The sequence below is a fragment of the Bos indicus genome, chromosome 19 (genome assembly GCF_029378745.1).
Source record: "Bos indicus isolate NIAB-ARS_2022 breed Sahiwal x Tharparkar chromosome 19, NIAB-ARS_B.indTharparkar_mat_pri_1.0, whole genome shotgun sequence".
Classification (NCBI taxonomy): domain Eukaryota; kingdom Metazoa; phylum Chordata; class Mammalia; order Artiodactyla; family Bovidae; genus Bos; species Bos indicus.
In genome coordinates, this window is record NC_091778.1 from 51477863 (window position 1) to 51494801 (window position 16939).

At 48.5% G+C, this 16939-nt stretch overlaps 1 protein-coding gene across 1 annotated transcript; it reads left to right on the plus strand.

Annotated features, from left to right (window-relative positions):
• The first annotated feature begins 14301 nt into the window (after positions 1-14301).
• On the plus strand, positions 14302-16678 carry LOC139177768 (testis-expressed protein 19.2-like). Its single transcript, XM_070774429.1, has 2 exons — positions 14302-14527; positions 14786-16678. Exon 2 carries the CDS (start codon positions 15044-15046, stop codon positions 16097-16099), a length of 1056 nt encoding a protein of 351 aa, XP_070630530.1. The 5' UTR covers positions 14302-14527; positions 14786-15043; the 3' UTR covers positions 16100-16678.
• Positions 16679-16939: the final 261 nt, after the last annotated feature.

The following is a 16939-nucleotide window of genomic DNA, read 5'->3' on the forward strand; positions in this document are numbered from 1 at the left end:
AATTGTTTTGGCTTTTAAAGTATATCCCACAATTCCAAGGCCATGATGTTACTTTCCTTCATCTAATTCTTATTCTGGAATACTTTTGTTAGTTTGCAGCTAGGGTTGCCATAAGAAAATACCAGACTGAATAGCTTAAACAGCAAAAGCGTTTCTCACAGTTCTGGAGACTGTAAATCCTAGATCAGGGTGCAGGATGGGTGGGTTCTGGTGAGAGCCCTCTTCCTGACTATGCAGATTGCTACCTTCTTGCTGTGTCATCACACAATAGAGAGAGGGAGATCTAGCTCTCTTTCCTTATCAGGCCACAATCCTATCTGATTAGGGCCCCACTCTTATGACTATTTTTTTGGGCTCCAAAATCACTGCAGATGGTGATTGCAGCCGTGAAATTAAAAGACGCTTACTCCTTGGAAGGAAAGTTATGACCAACCTAGATAGCATATCGGAGAAGGCAATGGCACCCCACTCTAGCACTCTTGCCTGGAAAATCCCATGGACGGAGGAGCCTGGTAGGCTGCAGTCCATGGGGTCTCTAAGAGTCAGATACGACTGAGTGACTTTACTTTCACTTTTCACTTTCATGCATTGGAGAAGGAAATGGTGACTCACTCCAGTGTTCTTGCCTGGAGAATCCCAGGGACGGGGAGCCTGGTGGGCTGCCGTCTTTGGGGTCGCACAGAGTCAGACACGACTGAAGTAACTTAGTAGTAGTAGTAGTAGATAGCATATTCAAAAGCAGAGACATTACTTTGCCAACAAAGGTCCATCTAGTCAAGGCTATGGTTTTTCCAGTGGTCATGTATGGATGTGAGAGTTGGACTGTGAAGAAAGCTGAGCACTGAAGAATTGATGCTTTTGAACTGTGGTGTTGGAGAAGACTCTTGAGAGTCCTTGGATTGCAAGGAGATCCAACCAGTCCATTCTAAAGGAGATCAGTCCTGGGTGTTCTTTGGAAGAACCGATGCTAAAGTTGAAACTCCAGTACTTTGACCACCTCATGCGAAGTGTTGACTCATTGGAAAAGACTCTGATGCTGGGAGGGATTGGGGACAGGAGGAGAAGGGGACGACAGAGGATGAGATGGCTGGATGGCATCACTGACTCGATGGACGTGAGTTTAAGTGAACTCTGGGAGTTGGTGATGGACAGGGAGACCTGGCGTGCTGCAATTCATGGGGTCGCAAAGAGTCAGACATGACTGAGCGACTGAACTGAATTCAACTTATGACTTTATTTAACCCTAATTATCTCCTGCTTCCCAGGTGGCTTAGTGGTAAAGAATCCACCTGCCAATGCAGGAGACCCGGGATCAATCCCTGGGTCAGGAAGATGCCCTGGAAAAGGAAATGACAACTCACTCCAGTGTTCTGGCCTGGAAAATCCCATGGATAGAGGAACATGGTGGGCTACAGTCCATGGGGTTGCAAAGAGTCAGACACGATTTTGCAACTGAACCACTACCATCAATTATCTGCTAAAGATCTTATTCCAAATGTAGTCATAGTGAGGATTAGAGCTTCAACATATGAATTTTGAAGGGACCAATTCAGTCTACAGTACTTCTTTTTCTTTTGTATACAAAATGCAATTTAAATGGAAGTTGCTTTTCTTAACAATGTTAAGAATGTAGATAGACAACTTTTTACAATGATTTGCCAATTTAATTGTGTAAATCAACCCTTCTTTCCAAACTTCAACATATATATTCAAGCATACCAGCAATGTCTCCCCTGAGATGTTTTGGAGCATCCCAGGATGAAGGAATCTGTAGTTGGCAGCTGGGCCTGGATTGGGCAGTGCCTGCAGGAAGGAGAAAAGACCACCTCTAGAATCAGGCAACTTAAAGGTTCTTCAACTCCCAGTGGCTCCCAGATTTTGCTCCAGGTTAAAATTTTCTTGGGAGCTTTGAAGAGTCCCAGTGGCCACATCATAGCATGTGGCAGACACACCTGAGGTGTGTCACACCCTCAGTTGCAGTCAGTTACACCCTCCCTAAGATAGTGGTGGAGCTTGTGATTTGCTTCCAACCAAGAGCAGTGGTAAAGGTGGTGGGTGTCTCTGCCTCGATGAGGTTACATTATGGGGCAAAATGTCCCTCCTGCAATGATGAGGTTATATTATGGGACAAAGTGTCCCTCCTGCAATGATATTACTCTAAGATTAAGTAAGACTCTTACCCAGCTCTTGCTCTCTCCTGGAGGCCTTGAAGAGGGAGAAGAGCCGTGCAGTCTGTGAACTGTGGGTTGCCTCTGGGACCAGCTGACAGCCAGGAAAGCCGAAGCCATCAGCCCTAAAACCACAAGGAGGTGAATTCTGCCAGCAGAGAACACAGCACAGCCAACACCTTGGTTGAGACTTTGGGCAGGGGGCCAGCCAGAGCATGTCCCAACTCCTAACCCATGGAAACTTAGAAAATAAATGTCTGCTATTTGGTAAACCACTAAGTTTATTTTCTATAAGGCAAAAGAAAATTTGCATTCACCCCTTACCAGTGACATCAGAATTCTTACATGGGACACAGGCATTGATGGCTTTTCAATCTCTGCCGGTGCTTCCAAAATACTGTCCTGTTAAAGAACCAGTATCCAGACCACTGGATAATGTTAGAACTTTTCCCATACATTGGGTCCTTTGATCCCTCCTCTCTTGCTAGTAAACCAGGCCTGAGTTCAATCGATACCCAAGCCAGTCTCCACAGGGCCCACAGTAGCCATGGCCCATAGATGACCAATGGCCCCCTTATGACTCAGATAACCCACTGTGACCTGCCACAAACTGAGTAATTGGGCCTCTCTCGAGTTCCTGACTCACGTGGCCTTCATGCAGCCAGAGTCATGGTCCAGAAGCCAGCAGGGCCCAGAACCTGGCACCCAGACCCTGCCCATGGCTCAAAGGAGTTCTCGTAATGGAGAAGGGTGAGAGAGAAGATGAGGGTCAGCAGGGCTGACAGGGCAGAAGGGCACCAAGATGACTGCCCTGGTCCAGCTCAGGGCCCCATGGCGCGGGGAGCTGAGTGCAAACACTGGCTGAGACCCTCAGAAGGAAGAAGACCAAAGCCCCACCATGTGCTGCCGGATCACCCGCACCTTCGTGCTGCAGCAGAAGTTACTGGTTTCACCCATTCAGCCTTCCACAGTTCCTGAGGCTCAGAACATTCCAGAGATGTCTGTGGAGTGGACACATTCCTACTCCTTCTCTGGCTTGGTGACCTCCATCCTCAGGATACCCAGTTGTCACACTGTTCCTGACCTGCTGTATTCCCGGGCATGGCCCCTGTCTCCCCAGCCCGGTTCAGAGCCAGTGTGGGCCAGTGCCTTTCCCAGACAAAGCCTCCGCCAGCGTGTCCGGGAATCTGATCTCAAGACGGCCAGTCACGCCCAGAAAAACCACCCAACCCGCGAAGCCGTCAAACTCCTGTGGGCTTGGATCTGTGGGCAAGTGACCCAGCTGGAATCAAGCCCTGACAAGAAAGAAAAGTGTGTTTAGACAATCAAATGACTCACCAAATAGAACCTTCTTGAAAAGTATTGTAATAATCAAGCCAAGGAAGGGATCACTGCCTATTCCAGTGAAGTCCAAGTACTTGAATCTTAAACATTTACATCGTTGCTCTTGTATTATAAAGCAGAGTCCAGCCCTCACCTTCCATCTCCATATTTGCAGCATATTTGTTAGTCGCTCAGTCCGACTCTTTGCGACCCCGTGAACTGTAGCCTGTCAGACTCCTCTGCCCCTGGAATTCTCCAGGCAAGAATACTGGAGTGGGTTGCCATTTGCTTCTCTAGGGAATCTTCCCGACCCAGGGATGAAACCTTGGCCTCCTGCATTGCAGGCAGATTCTTTACCATCTGAGCCACCAGGGAAGCCCAACCAGGGATCATTTGCCCCAAGAATTTCACTAGATTTTTATTGGCTTTCCTCTCTCATTCCTCCTCCTAGGCAATAAAGAAGATGAACGGTTTAATACTTTCTTGCATGAGTTCACTACAGAGAGCTCTTCAGAGGGATGCTGCCTGTTGATGAAAAGGAAGATCTCTGCTTCCACAGGGAGCAGGCACCCAGCAAGGCCCAGAGGATGTGAGACACCGTCATTGGTGTGGAGAATATATGTGCTCTGTGAAGTTTGCCTGACAGTTGATTTTCTTTCTTTCTTTCTTTCTTTTAACTGATTTTACTGATAAAATTAGAGTTGTATTTCTAAAAGAAACAAGAAGCCACAAAGACAAGGACACATAACAATTCTCTGACCAACTTATGCCAGTAAGGCTCAAATTCAGCCATAAAAATGGATAAGGTTCATGAGCTTACTGAAAAGTAATGTACAGAGCCACTGGTTTCTGTCTCTGCACCCCTTGGGGTAAAATGGGGGTCACACACTAGTGGGGGCCTCCATGATCATGCTCCAATTTCCTTAGAGGCACATGTTTCTATAGGAACATTAAATTTTGAATGCCGTGATAAATCTGAAGAAATATTAAGAGTCTTGGATTTTCATTTTCATATTTTATGCACCTAGGCATAAGAGTCATTTTCACTTGTTTTCCTCTTACCATTAGAAGTTAATGTAATTAAAGAGTTCAATAACATCTGTTCCCCTTCTGCCCTGACTGGTCTTTGTTGGCCAGTTTCGCCTGCAGTCATGGCCCCATTATCCTTTCTGCCTCTAGCTGCTTCCAATTAGAGGTTTGACCTCAAAGGACACCTTCCCCTCAAGCAGGCCTTGTGCCTTTTCCAGCCTCCAGGCAGCACAAGCTTCAGGGACTTCCTGGGGGATAATATAATGCAGATTGTGCCTCCTTATGCATTTCGCCTCTTCCCCTGCTACACACTGCAGAGACACGCCCCGTGTGTGGTCACACTCTCAACATCGACCTGGACTTTTACCATCTGAAATTAAGGTGTTTCTCTGCTGAGGAGACAATTGTCAGCCCCTCCCCACCAAAGAGCTTCACAGGTGGCACTGGTGGTAAAGAACACGCCTGCCAATGCAGGGACAAAAGAGACCTGGGTTCGATCCCTGGGTCTGCAAGATCCCTTGCAGGAGGGAATGGCAACCCACTCCAGTATTCTTGCCTGGGGAATCCCATGGACAGCGGAGCCTGGCGGGCTGCAGTCCACAGGGTCACAAAGAGTCGGACATGACTGAAGAAACTGAGCACACGCATACCTCATTAAAATGGAGCATGCAGAGCAAGAAATAGCCCTTTTGTTTTCATTAAAAAAATTTTTTTTTAATTGGAATATAGTTACTTTATAATATTGTGTTAGTTTCTGCAGTACAATGAAGTGAATCAGTTATATGCATACATACTTCCCCTCCCTTCTGGACTCCCCTCCCCCTCTCCCTAGCCCTCCCATCTAGGTCACCGCAGAGCACTGAGCCGAGCTTCTGTGCTTTATAGCAGGCTCCCCTAGCTGTCTATTCTATACATGGTAGTGTGTAGATGTCAACCCTAATCTCCCAGTTCATCCCACCCCTCCCTCCCCTCCCTGTGTCCGCATGTCCACTCTCTATGTGTGTGTCTGTATTCCTCCCTTAGAAATATGTTCATCAGTAGCAAATCAAAACTGCAATGAGGTATCATCTCACACTGGTCAGAATGGCCATCATCAAAAAATCTACGAATAATAAATGCTGGAGGGGGTGTGGAGAAAAGGGAACCCTCTCGCACTGTTGGTGGGAGTGTAAACTGATAAGTCACTGTGGAGAATAGTATGGAGGTTCCTTTAAAAACTAAACTTGGAACTACCCATATGACCTGTCCTTTTTTTTTAACCCTTGAGTCCCCCCGCCCAGGACAGGCCCTCAGCATGTACTGTCCCACGGGTGGGCAGGTGGGCTGTCAGTCCCAGCGGGAGGGGTCCCAATGGGCTCTAGAATCCAGTCGCACTATGTCACTGCAGCTGGATCTTCATGTGTGGTGAGACATGCCCAGCCCCCCATACAAAGCTGCCAGACTCAGATATGGGGCTGGGAAAAGTGCAAGTGTGGGTCCTTTCGTCGTGTCCAACTCTTTGTGACCCCATGGACTGTAGCCCACCAGGTTCTGTCCATGAAATTTTCCAGGCAAGAATTCTGGAGTGGGGAGCTGTTCCCTTCTCCAGGGTATCTTCCCCACCCAGGGATCGAACCTGAGTCTCCTCCACTGCAGGGAGATTCTTTACCATCTGAGCCACCAGGGTTTACCAGAATGAGGTAAATGATTTTGTTATGTGATGCTAATAGGTCATGTCTTATAGCAGGAACTTGGGCTGCAGAGTTTCCAGGAAAGGGGCGCCTCAGACACAGTGGGGCCACCACAGGAGTTGATGTTACGATCCCAAGATCCCAACTAGGAAGAGGATGTGTGCAGGAGGGGAATGAGCGTTGGAGACTTGAGACTCAACTTGCACCTCTGGCCAGGCAGAGGCAGGGAATCTGTTTAATTCCCACAGCAAATGCACCTTTTGGGTCTTGTGGCCCCAACTGACTATAATTGAATGAATTACTTCTCTTCTCAAGGGTTGTCAGGATGTCCTCTAGAAACATGGATGGTTTGTGCAGAGATGTCATTTTGGGAACTTCTGGGCAGTAGAACCCTCTTCATATCTGACACTGAAGGGAGATTTTTATCATTGTTTCAGATTTTTCTATCTTCAGGGCAAACTCCGAGAGATAGTGAGAGACAGGGAAGCCTGGCGTGATACAGTCCATGGGGTCTCAAAGAGTAAGACATGACTTAGTGACTGAACAACAAGATTGTTCTGTTGAGTGTGGGGCATGAGAAGGTCCAAAGCAAAAGGAAAAGGAGGTGTGTGCTCCGAGAGCCTAGGTTTCTCAGCCCCTTGGGAAGACGCTTGTGACAAGTTGTCCCAGAACTTGGAGCAGAGGGTGGCCTTGAGCCCCCACTTCTGACACGTGTGAGTGTCCAGTTTGGTCCTGTGGAATAAGTCAGCTCCTGAAAGTCAGGGCACTTCCCATGCATCCTGAGAGATAAGATCTTTCCAGAGTTTCAGAGCTGGACAGGAATTAGTGAGAGCATAGGATGGGTCAGCAGTTGGCTGGACAATGTCCCCGAAGATGTCCACTAATCCCGGGACCTATGACTATGTCACTACACACAGTGGAGGCTTTGCAGGTTTGATTGAGTTAGGAGCCTTGAGATGGTATGGGGGGATAACCTGGGACCAATGGCGTCACCATCCTTACAAGATGGGGACAGAAGGCAGAGTCAGAGAGTGAAGGTGAGAGGATGGAAGCAGAGATCACAGGAGACGATGCCAGACTGCTGACCTGGAGACAGAGGAAGGGGCTGCAAGTCAAGGGATGTGGCTCCTCTGGAAGCTGGAACAGGGAGGGAGGGGTTCTCCCTGGGAGCCTCCAGAAAGAGCCAGCCCTGGGTCCATTGCAGATGCCAGACCTACAGACTCAAGAGAAGAAATTGTGTGGCTTCAAGCTGCTGAGTGGTGATGATTTGGTAGCCGCTGCAAACTCACAGGATGAACGTGTTTCTCTTTGGATGGTTCTGAGGGGCTCTGGAGTAGGGGACATCGAGATGCCCCATTTTCAAATCTCTCCCAGAAGTGGAGACAGCTGCTTCAAGGACAGCGTCAAGGAGATACGTGCCTCCCAGCAGTGCGTGACCAGGGCTGGGCTGGGCTGATGATCACTGCTTGTGGGAACATGGGGAGGACGTGATGATCACTTGCTGGGGGCATGTTCACCCTGAATCTGGCTCTTCTTATGGTGACCACAACTACTGGAGCCTCCGATGCCTGGAGGCTGCCGTGTCAGCAGCATAGCTGATGGGTGTGTGGACAGCCGCACAGAGTCTGAATGGATGTGGTGGCTGTGGCTACTGTGGAACTTCAGACACAAGAGTTGACATGAAAGAACCTAAGGATGGTTCCAGAGGCTCTAGAGTCATCCCTCCAAGGGCTCTGGGCACTGGAAGGCCCCTGGGAAGGAGAACCCACCCATGTCATGGCCTTTTGGGGACCGTGCTCACCCTACTGTCTTGCCCATTCACCGAGTGCCAATCCCTCAATGGAGTCTGGAAGTGTGAGGGTTCACAGTCCACGGCAGCCTGACAGGCAGGCACTGGAGGGTGCCTGGGAGAGGCAGGCAGTGAAAAGAGCCATGCTCAGGACTCCAACCAGAAGGGGCTGGTCTAAACATTACCACCGCCCTTGAAGCACTTCCAAGGGCTTTCAGTGGCTTCCAGAGGTACAGTCATAGCACATACTTATTCTAGAAAATTAGGAGAATATGGAAATCAATGAAGAAAATTCAATAACTCACAATACCACACCCAGAGGTAATCACGCTGATATTGGTGTTTCCATTCTTTACGTGCTCAAGGGATTAGATCTGATCTGATAGAGTGCCTGAAGAACTATGGCTGGAGGTCTGTGACATTGTACAGGAGGCAGGGATCAAGACCACCCCCAAAGAAAAGAAATGCAAAAAGGCAAAATGGTTGTCTGAGGAGGCCTTACAAATAGCTGTGAACAGAAGAGAAGTGAAAGGCAAAGGAGAAAAGGAAAGATATGCCCATTTGAATGCATATATCTTCATGACCCAGATAATCACAATGGTGTGATCACTCACCTAGAGCCAGACATCCTGGAATGTGAAGTCAAGTGGGCCTTAGGAAGCATCACTATGAACAAAGCTAATGGAGGTGACAGAATTCCAGTTGAGCTATTTCAAATCCTAAAATATGATGCTGTGAAAGTGCTGCAATCAATATGCCAGAAAATTTGGAAAACTCAGCAGTGGCCACAGGACTGGAAAAGATCGGTTTTCATTCCAATCCCAAAGAAAGGCAATGCCAAAGAATGCTCAAACTACCACACAATTGCACTCATCTCACATGCTAGTAAAGTAATGCTCAAAATTCTCCAAGCCAGGCTTCAACAGTATGTAAACTGTGAACTTCCAGATGTTCAAGCAAGATTTAGAAAAGGCAGAGGAACCAGAGATCAAATTGCAACATCTGTTGGATCATCAAAAAAACAAGAGAGTTCCAGAAAAACATCTACTTCTGCTTTATTGACTATGCCAAAGCCTTTGACTGTGTGGACCACAAAAAACTGTGGAAAATTCTGAAAAAGATGGGAATACCGTACCATCTGACCTGCCTCTTGAGAAATCTGTATGCAGATCAGGAAGCAGTTAGAACTGGACATGGAACAACAGACTGGTTCCAAATTGGGAAAGGAGTACATCAAGGCTGTATATTGTTACCTTGCTTATTTAACTTGTATGCAGAGTACTTCATAAGAAACACTGGGCTGGAGGAAGCACAGGCTGGAATCAAGATTGCCGGGAGAAATATCAGTAACCTCAGATATGCAGATGACACCACCCTTATGGCAGAAAGGGAAGAACTAAAGAGCCTCTTGATGAAAGTGAAAAAGGAGAGTGAAAAAGTTGGCTTAAAGCTCAACATTCAGAAAGCTAAGATCATGGCATCTGGTCCCAGCACTTCATGGCAAATAGATGGGGAAAAAGAGGAAACAGTGAGAGACTATTTCTTGGAGCTCCAAAATCACTGCAGATGGTGACTGCAGCCATGAAATTAAAAGACGCTTACTCCTTGGAAGAAGTTATGACCAACCTAGACGGCATATTAAAAAGCAGAGACATTACTTTGTGTAGTCAAGTCTATGGTTTTTCCAGTAGTCATGTATGGATGTGAGAGTTAGACTATAAAGAAAGCTGAGTGCTGAAGAATTGATGCTTTTGAACTGTGGTGTTGGAGAAGACTCTTGAGAGTCCCTTGGACTGCATGGAGATCCAACCAGTCCATCCTAAAGGAAATCAGTCCTGAATATTCATTGGAAGGACTGATGCTGAAGCTGAACTCCGATACTTTGGCCACCTGATGCAAAGAACTGACTCATTTGAAAAGACCCTGATGCTGAGAAAGATTGAAGGCAGGAGGAGAAGGGAACGACAGAGGATGAGATAGTTAGATGGCATCACCGACTCAATGGACATGAGTCTGAGTAAGCTCTGGGAGTTGGAGATGGACAGGGAGGCCTGGTGTGCTGCAATCCATGGGGTCTCAGAGAGTCGGACACGACTGAGTGACTGAACTGAACTGAACATGCTTAAAGACATGTGATACCCAACATGGGTGTACACGGCACAGAGTCTCCCAGACTTGTGACACTTACATGTGTAAATAGGCAAGAATCCACTTGCACACATCACATCTGACACTTGCACAGGTAGCCACAGAATTTTTTCTTTAAAAAATCAAAACAATACTATGTACATAACTTACAACCTATCTTTTCTTTTCACTGAACAGATGCTGATCACTTCACAGCATATCTTCTTTGAAACTTGTTGTCTGTGGATGTCATGTTCCGTGGTGTGGCCATATCACAAGCATTCCTACCGATGGATACTGATCTTGTTTCCTGGTTATCACTCCTCACATCATTCCAAAATGGACATCCCGTTTTGCAGTCTTAAACTTATTCCTGTAAACATCAGTATCTTTGCTGACATCTTGTGGAAACGAGTTGTAGTCTTTCTGTAGTGCCGGATCATTTCCTTCCGTCTCTCTCGTGTTCATAATTGTCTTTACCCTCAGCCACTGCCTTTGGTTTCTGAAGAGACCTGAGAGGAGAATCCCTGGGTTTGAGGCTCCCCAGGGTGTCCTAAATTCTAGATCATTCCTCCCGTGGACTCTCTCGAGCATTCTGAAGGGTGTGCAGATGTTGGGAAGCTTGTGCCCACGTCTCCATGACACTGAGAACCAGTTGCCCTCCCTCCCAGCTTGGGAACTGCTTCGGAAGCCGTGCCAGCCCCCAGGGTGTGAAGCTGCTGCAGAGCCTTGTTCCTGTTGTCCTGGCACCGTGCTGACCCTTTGTTGGGCATCCTGCGGGGGTGAGCACCTGGCATGGGCCAGGGCTTGTTAGTGCCTGTTGAACAGATGTGCAAATAGATCAGTGAAAAACCAATGACCAGATGTACAGGAAGAGAGATGACTGTCCTCTAATCCTCTATTCTGATCTAGAGTTGCCGGGAGGGGAAGGGGAATGGGAAGATGGTGGGGGCTGCCCCCACTGGGTGTCTAAGTGCCTTTGCTCTCCCCTATGTGACATACACACACAGCCAGGAAGCCAGGTAGGTAGCCATCCCCGCTCAGACCCAGGGTCCAGGAGCCAAGGCTGTCACCTTGAATGCTGGAGTCCATGAGAACTCGTGGTTGAGGGTAGAGCCCTCTGTTGTGAGCCCCAGCATCAGATGGCAGAAGGGGCCTGGGCGCTCGAGAGGAAGTTCCAACAGGCCAGGGTTCAGATGCCCGCCCTTGGCCTCCTTGCTGTGGGGGCATAGCCCCCCAGGCTTCAGGACCGTCCATCTGCTGGAAAGGGCAGCTGGGATCAGGTAAGGGGTTGGGGGCACAGACTCTGCCATAAAGATGTCCCAGGTGGCGTTGAAGCCTGACAACTATGGGCATTGAGAAGGGGATAGGAGAATGATTCCCCTGATGATTGAGTTTTGTGTTCTGAGTTTCTTCCCTATGTCAGAGACCCGAGTCAAAGTTAGTCATCTACTCTGGGTGGCTGCTGCTGCTGCTGTTACGTTGCTTCCGTCGTGTCCGACTCTGTGAGACCCCATAGATGGCAGCCCACCAGGCTCCCCTGTCCCTGGGATTCTCCAAGCAAGAACACTGGAGTGGGTTGCCATTGCCTTCTCCGCTGGTTGGCTGACAAGGAGGAAAAGATAAAGGTGTGTAGAGAGCACAGACTAGTGCTGGGGAGGTGATGGCTCAGTGGGCTCAGCAGACAAGTGAAAACTCACCCTGAGGGTTGTTGCTATTCATTAGTGTCCCAGGCTTAGAGGGGGTGTCCTTATAGGTCACAGAATGTTCCTAGCCTCCAAGTCCGCAGCTCTTCCAAACCACCTGAAGCAGCCACCTATCCCTCATAGTCCCTGCCCAGCCGATAAGAGTCAGGGGCCCCAGACCTCCAGCCTCCAGCTACAGTTCACAGCATGGAGCTTTCCTTAAGTACATGGGAGACAAAGCGAGAGTCTGTGTATGTGTACACATGTGTATGTGTACATGTAGGTGATGTGTATATGTATAAAGATATAAATATCTGATAGTATACATATGTATAGAAAATAATGTGTCATATTTAATATATGCAGTATGTATGTATTTATAAAATAATGTAATCAAGTGGATGACATCCATTACCTTGCCACTTCCTTGCTTAGAAGTAACTCACATTTTCCCCTCCAATCAGGAGGAAGTCATGACTGCCCTAGGGGGTCACCTCAGGGTGTCTGCCACATGCTATGATGTGGGATTTTTCAAGGTCCCAAGACAATTTTAACATGCAGCAAAATTGGGAAACAACTGATCCAAGGAATTTTATTGTCATCTAATTCCAGAGGTGGGTGGGTCTTCCGGCAGACCCAGATGTTTTGACCAGGAGTCTAGATGAAAACTCGTTCACTTGGGGACACCCATCAGATTCCCTGAGGAGATGATGCAGATGCAGCTGGATGTACCAGTTGGAAGTTTGGAAGGAAGGGCTAGATGATGTGATTAATTTAGCAAATTATTTTAAAAGCCATTCTCAGATTTCCCCCATTATTCAAGCAAAGCCTACCTATGAAATCTTTCATAAGCTGAAACATCCTGGGACTTCAGAAATGGATATTAACCCGTAGGACTTTGTGGCTCAGCTGGTAAAGAATCTGGCTACAATGTGGGAGACCTGGGTTTGATCCCTGGGTTGGGAAGATCCCCTGGAGAAGGGAAAGGCTACCCACTCCAGTATTCTAGCCTGGAGAATTCCATGGACTGTATAGTCCATGGGGTCGCAAAGAGTTGGACACAGGACAGAGCGATTTTCACTTTCACTTTTCATAAAAAAGAAGTCGAATCCAGAGAACTTTTGCAAAGCGGGGGATACCTGTATGTATTCTCTTGTATTATAATTTTTTTTTTTTTTTACAAAAACAACTTACTTACATTTAAATTAAGTTAAAAATTAAGAAACAAATAAAAATTAAAAATGTGAAAGCGTTAATGTGAAGATACAATAAACCAACATTGTCGTCTTGGAGAACTGAAGATGTTCTTTACAAAGACCAAGAAAATATTTTCTTGAAAACAGATGAACACATTTCACCATAACTAAAGACTTTGAACAAAATGAAACAGTGAACCACAAAAGTGTAAAATGTGGTTAAAATGTATTTTCAAAAGAAGTGTTTGTTTAAAGAACACTTTATTTTAAAAGTGTTTAAGCTCTGAGAAGAGCTAAAGAGACAGAAATGTGCTGTTGATTCAATGCAACCTAAAGGTTGAAAGTTATGTTTTATTCAGCAGAAATTTTTAGGACTTAAGCCCAGGAGGTAGCATCTGAAACAAGCGTGAGAGAACTGTTTGTTCCAAGGAGGCAGAGGTGGGGGAGCAGGTTTTGTAGAAGTTTTGCAACAAAGGACAGGTAGCCTGGATATCAAAAGTTTTTTTTGTAAATTAAAGAAAACCAGATAACCCAAATTAAGGAATTTAGCCTGTTTCTGTATATGGGAAGATGCAAACGTCTGTCCGTCTGTCCGGGGTCCCTGAAATCACTCCTTTGATATGCACCTCAGCTCTGTGGGGCCAGTTTTCTCTGTTTTCACACCCTGAGCTTTCTTTCCTCAGGGCTCACTGGCAGGGAGCTGGCTACAGTCTAGATGGCAGCTCTTCTTCTCCTTCCTGAGTTCCCTTAGGGTTCACTGGCTCATATCGGAGGGCTGCAATCCTTGTTTATTGATATGCCAGAAAATATTCCATTTCTCAGTGCTTAAATCGTAAATAATTGGCAATCAGTTTCTGATATTCATTAAAAAAAAAAAAATCTAACCAAGAGATAAACAAAGGAGGAATCCATTTCGACCACTGAAGGACAGGGCCCTTGACCAAGCAGGTCGCCCAGGACCCAGAATGGGGCAATGACCATAAGGGAGATGCTCACCCACACAATTTCAGAAACCTGTGGATTGAAAGAGTGATGGGGAGAGTCTTCTCACCCCTCTAGGAGAGAATATGACAGACACAATCACCTTGGGGACAGGGTTAGGGGGATAAGACTGCCCTCCCTGGAGGCTGCGCAGACTCTTCTGGGATGGGGGTGGGGAGGGAGGATGACTCAGCAGTTTCATTTCCTGGTGGGCTGAGGCTCATGGGAAATAGGCAAATGAGCCCAGAGCACCATGGGGAATGGCCCTTTAAATGCTCAGGCTGGCTCTGGTCCCTCCTTTCCCCTCAGGGTTACCCACAGGGCACCAGGGAGGGTGAGAGCCCTTTGGAGTAAGAAGTGTGTCTGGGGCCTACAGGTTGGCAGAGTGTGGGGCTTGGAGGCTGAAAAGCCCCAGGTTCCAGTGTGGCCTCAGGCCAGACGGGCCTGCTCAGGTGCAGGTGGTTCTGTTACGCTCCATCTGGTTCAGTCAGGTTAACCATTTGGTTAGATTCTGATAAGTTCCCTCAGGTTCTGACAGATTCTCTCAGGTTGTCTCAGGGTAAGTCAGGTTCTGTCAGGTCCCCTTAGTTTCCCCCAGGTGAGGCTGATGGGGTATCAGGATCCCTGAGATGGGGTGGGGATGGGGAGTTGGAGGGGTGAGAGGAGGCTGTGTGGTTCACAGGCCCCAGGTCAGCTAAAGTGAGCAGAGACAGGGTAAAAGGGCTGGGTCTGAGCCCAAGGCCCCGCTGTGCCCTGCTCCTCCTGCAGGGCACCTGCTCCCACCTGCCTGCCCTAACCTCACTGCTTTTCTTTGCAGCTCCCAGAGAACAGAACGCTTGCATCAGCTGAAGTTAATTCCAGAGTTTCTTCCCTTCCAACCTCTATTTTGACTCAGTTCATCCACCGCCACCCCAAATTCTTCTCCTGGTGATCCTCATCTTTCTCCTCCCTGTTCTCTTGCCCCTCCTCCCTGCCCCTTACACCTTACTGGGCCCCCACCTGTGGGCCAGACCCCCTAAGATCACAGCCAACCCCGCTCCTGCTGTCTCTCTCTCAGGAGGCAGGCAGCTTGGCCATGTGCCCTCCAGTCAGCAAGCGGTATGTGGCGGAGGGCCTGTCCTACCTCTACGTGTCCTGGATGTATCAGCTTCAACATGGCAGCCAGCTAAGGCTCTGCTTCGCTTGCTTCAAGGTTGCCTTTCTGGACTTTAAACGGATGCTGGAGTCAGAAGACTGGGAAGATGAAGATTGGGACTCTGAGCTGATGGACGATTCTGAGGCATGGTCTGAGCAGGGGTCATCCTCGGGGATGGGGCCAAGCTGGGGGCAGGGCCAAGGGCAGCCTGCACAGGGCGGGGCTGTGGGCTGGGGGTCAGGCACCCTGGCATCAGGCCCTGTGGAGTCAGAAGATGTGGGCTTGCACAATCATACTGTGCCCACCGAGCTGCAGCCTCAGGATGCGGTACCTCTGGGCCTGGGTGCTGAAGATGCTGACTGGACCCAGGGCCTTCCCTGGCGACTTGAGGGACTCCCTACCTGCTCCCACTGGCCAAGCCCCCTTCCTCCATGGCGGGGTTTTTTCAAAGTGGACCTGCCCCTGGGGGAGCCCATGGTACTGGAGCTGGGCACCACCCAGAACATGGACCCTGCTGAGACTAAGGCCTGGTTACTGGACCTGCAGGTCCTCTCCCTGGTGGGCTGCTGTGATGTCATCTACGTCCAGAAGATGAAGCCAAGAAGGGCCTGGAGGACCCCAGGCCAGTGTTGGAAACTGCTGCTGGAGCCTGATGAGTGGTGGGTGGTGAGACTCCAAGATGCACCCCAGATGCAAGACCTGCACCACTGGAAGCTAAGCATTCTGGAATCCCCTTCTCTGGAGCAGAATGTAGATCTGGTGCCTGCGGACTTGGTCCTGCTTAAGAGGGGACTCACCATCCTCTCTTTTTCACCCTGGGCCAAGAGAGAGGCAGCGGAGGGGGACTCAGCCTCTAGGCCACAGTCTTCCACCCAAGGAGGGGATGCCGGCACCAGTGGGCTCAGAGAGCCTGGGGAGAACCTGGCTGCTGTGGGAGCCTCGGCCCTGGGAGAGCTGCCACATTCCCAGCCCCTCAACCCAGGGTCCCAGAACTGAGGGACTGAGGTCCATGTGGTCACCATTGTTCTGGCTTCCCTAGGACACCAGAGGCTGGGAAGGAACTGACCTCTCCACAACAGCCAGGGTAGCCATTAACAATGAATGAGGTCTTGGGCCTGGAGAGGAACAATGGTGAGTGGTCCAGAGACTGAGAAATGGGGCCTACTGCAGCATCAGGAGAAAGGGACACAAATACCTATAACTGGGAGGGAAGTTCTCTGTCAGATGTCATGGAGTTAGGAACCTGAGCTATTCGGGATGTGCTGGGTGAATGGATGCTGTGCAATGTGTGAAGAAGGGAACAGGGAATCGATTTGGGTAACAGCCCTACCCTGGGGAGGGATGTCTGAAGTGTAACTCACTCCCGGGAACATGGTGGTGGAGTCAGGACCACAGGGATATGTGCTTGTCTTTACTCAGTGGGCTCTGGGCTCCACAGGACCTGGTTATCAGCACTGAGGACTCTGCAGTGTGAGAGACCTTGTTTCAAAGATTGGCTATTTTATGTGGTTTGGCTACTTAGTTTCTGTCTCTTTGTGTGTCATTTTAAACTAAATAAAGTCATAGAGTTTGCAATGAGGTGTTGTTCAGAGCTCTTCCGCAGAAAATCTTTGTTGGTTCTCCTTGTCCTGTCCCTCTCAGGGACAAATCAATCCTAGCACCCCTACTTCATGAGTCACAGTTGTCCAGGATGGCTAGGAATCTTTAGCTTCTAGATTAGTGATGGTTACGAAACCTAGGGTCACCCTGTGTAGGAAAGATGGATGCAAAGGTGTGTGTGTGTGCTCAGTCCTATCTGACTCTGCAACCTTATGGACTGTAACCTGCCAGGCTCTT

Excerpts from the sequence above, each read along its gene's own strand:
- LOC139177768 (XM_070774429.1), top strand. The coding sequence starts at position 15,044 with ATGTGCCCTCCAGTCAGCAAGCGGTATGTGGCGGAGGGCCTGTCCTAC.